Source organism: Ammodytes marinus, assembly GCF_949987685.1.
Source record: "Ammodytes marinus genome assembly, chromosome: 19".
NCBI classification, from domain to species: Eukaryota; Metazoa; Chordata; class Actinopteri; order Uranoscopiformes; family Ammodytidae; genus Ammodytes; species Ammodytes marinus.
The window spans coordinates 22,767,771-22,777,770 of NC_137223.1; the positions used below are offsets into that span (position 1 = coordinate 22,767,771).

The 10,000-nt window shown below is 40.8% G+C and overlaps 1 protein-coding gene across 1 annotated transcript in view; it reads right to left on the minus strand.

The window, feature by feature from the left end:
* The window catches only part of tbc1d32 (TBC1 domain family, member 32), a gene marked incomplete at both ends in the record, with an annotated part of 83,756 nt that overhangs the window by 61,871 nt on the left and 11,885 nt on the right, over positions 1–10,000 (minus strand). Inside the window, 7 exons of the mRNA XM_080047506.1 lie at positions 95–214; positions 1,617–1,735; positions 2,318–2,405; positions 4,875–5,013; positions 6,702–6,781; positions 8,458–8,662; positions 9,242–9,369. Coding sequence (XP_079903632.1) covers positions 95–214; positions 1,617–1,735; positions 2,318–2,405; positions 4,875–5,013; positions 6,702–6,781; positions 8,458–8,662; positions 9,242–9,369 — 879 coding nt within the window. The remainder of the gene's footprint in view (positions 1–94; positions 215–1,616; positions 1,736–2,317; positions 2,406–4,874; positions 5,014–6,701; positions 6,782–8,457; positions 8,663–9,241; positions 9,370–10,000) is intronic.

Below are 10,000 nucleotides of genomic sequence, written 5' to 3' on the forward strand. Positions count from 1 at the left end.
AACCCGTAACCACTGAGACAAGGATTGAGCCTAAGTGTTCATGCTCTACCCACTACGCCACCGGAGCGCCCTGTGTGAAGAGAAACACACTCACAGGAATGGAGGTGGGCATCTCTCTCAGGGTGTATTCAGGCTTATTGGCCAGAGGCTGACGACCCACAAGCTCCCACACAGACTGGGAGGAGGAGAGCAGGTTCACCAAGGACAGGAAGGACTGGAGAGAGACACAGACACACAGTCACAGACACACACACACACACACACACACACAGTCACAGACACACACACACACACACACACACACAGTCACAGTCACACACACACACACACGCGGTGGTGGTTAGACTAGCTGACGTTTATGTCCTGAAATTCAAAGATTTTTTGTTCATGCAAATGTAAAAAAAAATACATGTGCATATGCAAACCTGTCAGTGAACTTACACCATGAAAACACATCGTAACAATGATGGGTGCACACACACACACACACACACACATACACACACTCACATGCGCGCACGCGCACACACACACACACACAACTGTTTATATATAATGTATAAGGGATGTTTTTCTCAGGTTGAAATCTCCATCCTTTCATATGCTTCTGCCTGAGTGATGTTTCAAAGCTCCTTTACTTTACAGACTCCAACATGTTCTGTGTCCTGTTTTATAACATATTCCAAAAACCAATCAAATCCCAAACATCCCTTTCAAACGTTAAGGTGGAAAGACGTCATCACATACATTTTTTAATTGCATTTTATCTGTTTCCAATTCAAACTGTGTGTGTGTGTGTGTGTGTGTGTGTGTGTGTGTGTGTGTGTGTGTGTGTGTGTGTGTGTGTGTGTGTGTGTGTGTGTGTGTGTGTGTGTGTGTGTGTGTGTGTGTGTGTGTGTGTGTGTGTGTGTGTGTGTGTGTGTGCGTGCGTGCGTGCGTGGGTGCGTGCGTGCCATGTGCTGGGCTGGGATGGACTTTAAAGCCGGGCCTTATCAGTGTGTCTGCTGCCAGGGAACATGCAGTACACTCAGACCTTAAAGGCACCAGAGGAGCCAGAGCCAGCAGGCCACGGTTCACACTCCACTGGATCAATGTGTTCACTTGGCTGGTTCCTCTGAGGGAGAGGACTGGGCCCCTGTCAGAGGGCAGCAAGAGAGAGAGACACACACAGACACACAGATACACAGACAGACAGACAGACAGACAAGCGCGCACACACAGGCACACATTGACAGACAGACAGACATACAGACACACACACACACACACACACACACACACACAGAAAGACAGACTTACAGACACACACACACACACACACACAGAGAAAGACAGACAGACCGACAGACGGACAGAGAGACAGACAGACAGAAAGACACACAGACAGACACGCACAGACACACACACACACACACACACACACACGCACCACACAGACAGACAGACAGACACACACACACACACACAGAAAGACAGACAGACCGACAGACGGACAGACGGACAGACAGAAAGACACACAGACAGACACGCACAGACACACACACACACACACACACACACGCACCACACAGACAGACAGACACACACACACACACACACACACACACACCCCATACCTTAAGGCAGCAGCCGTCTATGGGCTCCATTGGCGTAGGCTTGGGTCGGACCACCCTGACATCTTCACTGCCGCACTCCAGAACAGACCACAGCTCTACCACCAGCGCTCGCACAAAACCTGACAGGAGCAATGTGACAGAGTCAAAGTCAAAGTCTTTTATTGTCAGTTCTGATATATGCAAAGACATACATCAGAATCAAAATGGCGTTTATCTCTGACCCACAGTGCAGTTGGAACGATAAAATAAAATAAATTAGAGTTAAATAAGATAAACAAGATAAACATAAACAATATCTACATGAGATACATTCTAAAGATGTAGCTTGATGCCCTTATGCTTTATGTCAACTAGGCAAAAACAACTTAGAGTTAGAATACAAGTTTTAAGCATTTCGGCTGGTACGTACGGGGGCGACTGTGTCTCAGGTGGTAGAGCGGGTCGGCCAACGATCGAAGGGTTGGCGGTTCGATCCCCGCCCTGTCACTTGTGTCATGGTTGTTGTGTCCTTGGGCAAGACACTTCACCCATCTTGCCTTGTGTGTGTGTGTGTGTGTGTGTGTGTGTGTGTGTGTGTGTGTGTGTGTGTGTGTGTGTGTGTGTGTGTGTGTGTGTGTGTGTGTGTGTGTGTGTGTGTGTGTGTGTGTGTGTGTGTGTGTGTGTGTGTGTGTGTGTGTGTGTGTGTGTAAGTGTTTACAAACCTGAACCGTGCAAAGCCGCCACACCCGGAGCAGTCGCTGCCACTTGTGTCACCATCACTCCGTAGCCAAACTTCTCACAACGACTCACCTACAGACAAAACACACACACAGAAAATGTAATAATCCCCAGAAATATGTTAATCTGTTTATGTTATGCTTATAATAGAATAGACGAATACAGAATTAATGTAGGATTCGAATTTTAAGCAAACTGAGGTTAATTTTGTAGAAAAAAATAAAGGTTAATTTCAAATTTGAATGTAGTAATCCCCCCCAGAAATATTTTAATCTGTTAATTATTTATTTTTTGCTTACAATAGGTTGGGGCAGGATAGACAAATACAGGATTCATGTAGGACTAGAATTTTTAAGCAAACTGAGGTTTAATTTTGGAGAAAAAAAAAATATTTTCCAATTTGGCTTTTGCAATTAAGTATGCAAACTTTGCTAAGACACTGCTAGAAACGTGATGTTGTTTTAGTGCACGGATGAGAAATCAACTTGCTAATTGATTTTCCGAGTGTGCGGGCTTAATAACCACGCGATGACACAACTAAAAATAGACATAAATATAATCACATACCACAAATCCATAATTAAAGTGAAACGGGCAAATGAGACAAAGCCGGTTACAACGGTGCGTAAACAATGGCAGTAAATTAAAACACATCGGGGGGATTAGCTACGGTTGACAGTAAGATTGAGTGAGTGTGTGACTACAATATAAATCATACAGTGCTATGTATGTAAGGAATATGTAGAACCTGTAGACTAATAAATTAAATAGAGCTTTGAGAGTAGCAGCTTGTAGCAGCGCCCAAAGGCCAGAGCTGAATACTGAACAGTCTGCAGGTAATATGACTGTGGCCTTCAGGGGCAACGCATTAGCACATCTACTTCACAATGAATTAGGTGCCGATAACCTAGGTCAATACAATGAATAAAAGGTTTTTAACAGACACATTAATTATGAACTGCAGGATTGGATATTAAAAAAATATAAAGAGAGAATGCAAAATAGCTGCATACGTGCGGATTTGAATTGAACATAGCAAATGATGGATTTCTGTGGGAGTTACAGCGATTGGTGCACTTAACAATAAGGGTATACTAGTTAACTCTTAGTTAATGCTTAGTTCATGCTATAAACGGTGAGTTAATGTGTAGTAATAGCTAATTAAGCAATACCTAAGCATTAAATAAGAATACATCAATGTAAAGGGTTACCCATGTAACTAACTAAATGTCCATTTATTTTGCAGTGTCAATAGTACATTTCTGTCTCATTATCAGCGATTAAACTTTAAAATTCACACACACACACACACAGTATATAATGTCCAAAATATGTTTTCTCAAGAGGTAAATGGCCCTTTAACATTGAAATAAATGCACTTGATGTAACAGTGTGTATGTAATTGACTGGTTTACTGTCACTTGAGTCAATATAGCAAAGGATCCTTTGAACGGCATACAAACACATTGGCACATCAAGTTGGTGCTATCAAGAAAGATTATAAACAAAGAGAGTAAAAGTAAAAGAGCCACCACTACATTTTATTCTTCAAGCCAGTGCTTCCATAAAAGGTTATAAAGCCTTTAGATCAAAACTATATCAACCTCAGGCCCATCTGCATTTAAGGTCTAGTACTTTCTAAAAGTTTTACTCCAGTCACTGGCTAGCTCAAACTTCTGAAATCGGATACCAGTGGCCTTTTTGCGACTAAATGATTTTTTTGGGCAACATCTGGAGTGTCTCAGTAGAAGTACATTAGCTGCTGCAGACTCAGCACTTGTTGGATTGAAGAAAATGTAAATTAAATGGAGAAGAGAATTAGTATAGTGCAGATGAGATGAGGTGCCCTTGAGCAATGTCATTCCAGCCTCCCAAACTGCTCCAGTGGGGCGATTCAGAGACCAACTAACTGCTATTGGATTGGGCAGCTTCCAGGTGTGACTGTATAAGTGTGTGTGAGAGGGCATTTGGCTCCATAGACCTACGATCTATTAATTAAGGTTGTAAAAAAAATATATATATATATATATTAATGAGAACATTTAAATGTGTTCTTTGGAGAGCGGGGACATCTGGCAAGCTGCGGTATAAATATATTAAAGTGCTGAAATAAAATTAACATTTAGAACACTGTAGCTTTATTATGATGGAAAAGGACCAAATTAAAGTTACACTGGTGTAGCATTGGAAGATCTGTTTATTTTATTTTATTTTAAGTATGTGTTTATTGATTTTTCAAAGGGTTGACATTTACAAATGAAAGAGCATTAGAAAAATATATACTACCCTCTTCTCCGACTTAACCTAAACCCTGAACACATTATCTACACTTACCAATAAAACAAAAACAGACACATTTTTCAATTTTATTTAAATAAAGTAATAAAAAAAATTAGAAAGAAAGATACATGCAATTTGTTGAGAGTAATTTAAATTATATAATTTAAAAATATATTAAAATGTAAAAAAAATATATATATTAATTTAATTTGAGAGATAGATACTGGCAATAGGGAAGGTCTGTCTGGTGGTTTCCATTACCTGTAGTTTCTTAGTAAAGCGAGAGAACATGTAGGACACACACTCGTTGATGGCTCCGGTCTGCTGCAGCAGCAGAAGGCCTTTAGGAGTCACAGCAAAGCTCAGCAGACTGTCCAACAGGGTCTCCTCCCAGAGCAGCCTGGAACAGAGAGGGGGGGGAGAGAGAGAGAGAGAGGGGGGGGGAGAGAGAGAGGGGGGGGAGAGAGGGAGAGAGAGACAGAGAGAGGGGGGAGAGAGACAGACAGACAGAGAGAGAGAGAGAGAGAGAGACAGACAGAGAGAGAGACAGAGAGAGAGAGGGAGAGAGAGAGACAGAGAGAGAGAGACAGAGACAGAGTCAGCAGCAGGACTGTGTGTTTTTGAAAAACACAATCATCAAGTTCCTGGAAGTTGATTTCTAACACCATTGGTGGTGAACCATCGGCAGGGGAAGGTCAAGTTAAGTTGCTTTATTTGTCAATTAACACAAGGCTACACTGAAATGAGTCTTTCCTCATATCCCCTCTCAAGTTACCACACTCTGGAGGAGGTCAGAGCACAGGGTCAGCCATAGTACAACGCCCCTGGAGCAGAAGGTGCCTAAGTAGGGGTGAGCAGAAGAGGTGGTAAACAAGTTTAAATGAGAAATGTTAACCACGCTGGTTTAGCGCTTATTCATGGATTTGAATTTTCTGTGCTTAACAATAGTCCGGCTTGGCATTTCAATAACAAGCTACTTACATTCATTTATGATAAATGTGAGGTTAAGTCACAATGAGTTAGCAAATAGGAAAATGGATGAATGGTCAAATATGTGGCCTGAACAAGCGACTTTTATAAAAAATAAATTCATTAAATTATGACAAAAGCATCAATTATCATATCATATTATTGGTTTGTTAGTGCTTAAGTCTCTAGCATTAGGAAAGAGTCAGGTTTACTCTGTATCTGGACATTTAAGGACAACAAATGAAAGCTGCACAGGTCAAGTTTGTCTGTGAAAGTTTAGTGTTTGAATAAAGTTCAACTTGTGTCCCTATAAATGCCGTGGCCTTAGTCAACTCCAGCCCACCTCATGTTTACCAGTCTGCAATCACTGTTTTATCAGCCACAGTAGCATTGAGAAATATAGCTTTGGAAGAGACACTCTGTGATTTTGACCTTCAGCTTTGATATGTCAATTGCTGTGGGTGGAGATATGTGCACTACACACACACACACACACACACACACACACACACACACACACACACACACACAAAGAAACACACACACACACACACACACACACACACCATCAGATGTTACTCTGGGCACACAGGGCAAATAAATAAGGTACCACAGACCTTCGCTATGGGAAAACATCCCTCACTATTGCAACAATAACTTGTTATTTAGATTGATAAAAGGTTTAGCTATTATAAAAACATTAAGTAGTGCACATGAACAACAAGTATATTTTGACTGATAAGCATGTATTTACTGTAGGATTTGCATTAACACTGAAATGCACTGAGTTGCAAAATTAGGAAAACCCCTTAAACTGCTAATTTCTTACTAATGCAAAAAAAAAGCTGAGTGCATGGAAATGTTGCTTCCTTAGTATATGGTAAATGATATATACTGCGTCCCATGTGCTTCACTGCTTAGCTATAGGAGGCCTCTACCACGTGTTACCGATGGACACAAACTAATGGTGGGGGCAACTAAGTACAACCGGATTTTATGGTCTCACTGGGCAATCATCAACCACACAGCTAGTGAACCCTAACACCTGAACATTGTGTAAGTGGTTGTAATGGCTGTTAATGTTATTATCGCTAGACAGTATCTTTGCTTCTGTCTCACATGTTCTGTAGTTCCTGGGTGGATGTCCCAGCGGCGGTGCCAGGTATCGGGGTGGGAACCCTTTCCGACAAGGAACTGGTCTAGAAAAATAAGAGATACAAATGAAAATGATTTATTATTATTTATCACTCCATGTTTTACAAAGTCTTATTTACATCAGGTTATTGGAACAGTGAAAAACTCGGAAAGCAGCGTTCTAGGTTTTCTGTATCAAATGACTGATATAATTGGTCAAATTTACTTACAGACTATTTATGTTGAGTGTAGAAAGAAAACATTTGGAACCCAGTTGGATTGTGACATCGTAAATTGCTTCTTCTCTTTGACTTTCACTGGACTGTGAAAATGACAGTTTTGTTGGTCTACAACTGGCAGTTTATGTTTTGTCACATTTGTCATTCGATTATAATGAGTAAAATGATTATACCTGCTTGTTTCCCCTTCATTTTTTAAAATAAAAACCTGTACTTAAAATACAAAATGTGCAGTCCCGAAGAACCGACAATTTGAGTTAGACAGGTTCTGTATACTGCTGAGTTCATCTCCATTACTGGTTATATAACACTAGGAACATTTTCCCCCTCTGTAAGCTACTTTAAAAACACATGCCTCCATAAGATTCCTCCCATGAAAACGTTGGGGGTCATGTCTGTGTCTTATTATAACGGGTGAAGTGAGGTCACAATACAATTACATTATATAACAGAATGAAAAACAGATGCGGACCAGAGATATGATTGTACGTGACAAGCTGTGAGGTGTGTGGCGATACGTGCGGGCTGATAATTAACATTTACCACAGTGGGTGAACCTGTGTGTGTGTGTGTGTGTGTGTGTGTGTGTGTGTGTGTGTGTGTGTGTGTGTGTGAGAAGTTAATTTTTGACGTGAATGTCTTAGATAACAAATAGGTAAGAAGTGCATTGGATTCTATGCTGTATTTATGGAAAGCTATTGTTAAGATGTATCATCCTTCAATGGGATTTCAGCAGGATTCATTTCTGGTTTTGGTTGCACATTAAACGGTGTTTTTGATTTCAGTTTTGTTTATCAGTTTTGTTTTGCAGTTCACACTGTACTCCGAAAGGTATTCTGAAATCAAGATAAGATAAGATAAGATAAGATGTATTTTATTGTCCTGTGTCTGGGGCTCCAATGTCACTGCAACACAAAAACAAACTTGTCACAGTGCACCTACACACAGAATATTTTGATGCTTTGTTGTGACCAAACGAATTGAAGCAGATTGCTATGGGAACTTGAGAGGTGGCATACTTCTGGCTGCAGGGATATTGATATTGTGTTAGATATTGTAGAAAAATAGATTCAGACAAACATCGTTCCACCATCTTTTAATGTTATGTGAAGATGGATTAGTAAAGCAGCGCTCTCTCTAAGAAAGGGTCTCATTTCTTTCATTTTCAGAATCTACCAAACAAGTCAATTCAGCAACACAATTGATCTAATGCTTAATTATTTTCGAATATTTTTCTAATATCTTGAATTGCTTTGGTTCCATAAAGTGCTGTTTTGAGTCAGCTAGCTCATTCCTTTCAAGGCAAGATTCTTGTGGGGATTTTACAAAGAATCCACAAATAATTTTCCAAAACTGTATTTTTATATGTACTTTTTCAAACCGAAACCTTCGCTCTAGAAAAAACACTGAGGTTTTTTTCGTCAGTCTATCAATCAAAGTGGAATCCTAAATAATTGAGTGTGTGAATCTCTCAAAGAGGAACATTTAATCAGTGCATGTACCTTCTTCCAGGCAGCAGCTACGGCGGTGTGCAGGCCGTAGGGTCGTAGGAGCTGCAGACCCTCACAGGTGTTGTACATCTGCCTGCAGACGAAGACGAAGGCCCCGCACAGAGCACGGGACACGGCCGCGTCGCACACTGATGATGTCAGCTCCTCGCCCAGCAGCCTCAGGGTGAACTGCACTATGACGTGAGCAGCAAAGGTTCTGTAGCGGAGAGAGGGAGACAGACAGACAGAGAGATGCTGAAAAGACAGCCAAGTTCATACACAGCCTAGACTCTATAAACTGGTGAGTGAACAATGGGTGTGTTAACAAAGGGGGCTCACTATAACTAGCAACAGGCTGTTTGCAGAGCCTAGGCTGTGTCTCAGAGGAGAGAGGGAGACTCCTCTGTGTCTCAGAGGAGAGAGGGAGACAGACAGAGATATGCTGTAAAGACTGGTGTTTAAAGGTGGAGTCAGTAATTCTGGAGAGTGCTTGTTGTCAAAAAAAATGTTTTCACAAATCTGTACTGTGTGCGTGCTGAAAAAATATCCGGTGTTGATATACAGCCTAGACTCTGTAAACTGGTGTGTAAACAAAGGGGGCCCACCATAGCTAGCAATAGGCTGTTTACACAGGCTAGGCCGTGTATTAACACTGGATTTTTTTTCAGCGCACACACAGTATGTACAGATAGCAACAAGCATTCCTCAGAATTGCTTACTCAACCTTTAATGTGAGAAAAATAACAATGTGTAAAGTACAGAGCGTCCCAAGGTGAATCAAAACAGTCTCAATCACCTCTCACTGTCGGCCACAGCTACATTCTTCTCATAGAGGAAGAGAGTCAGCCCTCTGTCTGTGTTTGCGATGCGAGCCAGAACATCCGCGATGAGAATCAACGTTTCTGCAGGAGACTTTAAGTTGGCCTGAAAAACACAGGGAGAATAAAACAGACAAAATGTACTCAACACAGAGAATCCAAGGAGGGACAAACCAACACTGAAATAACAGCATCAAGTTTTACGATGATTGAACAAGGGGAAGGCCATTATATTCTCATAAGCAAATTGCTTTCACTATTTCAAACTTTCACTGTATTGAAAGTGCGACAGGTGACGAAAACTGTCCTGACAAGTTACCAGCTGCTATTTTTGGCTGCCTCTATGATGACACTTTAGGATTCAGTTATGGTGGAGTTGGTGAAATACCAAACAGATAAGATTATAATGTACTGTGTCACAGTCAGTCAATCCAAGCATTTTATCACCAGGAGTAAAAAAGTATATTGTTAAAATAATTTATAATCTCAGTGGCTGAAATAAAATTTAGATCATAACGAAAGTTCTTGGCTTAAAGGCCTACTTCACCGGTTTGAATATGAAGGTGTATTGAATTCTGAGATCCTATGTAGTATAAATGTGCGAAAAAAAATTGAAATCGGTTCATCCTGGCCTGAGAAAAGGCAGAAAGAGTGTTTTTTTTAACCCTATATTTCTCCTTCTCGTGACATCACAGAAAGAGAAATATAGGGTTAAAAAAAAACTTACTTTGTAAATA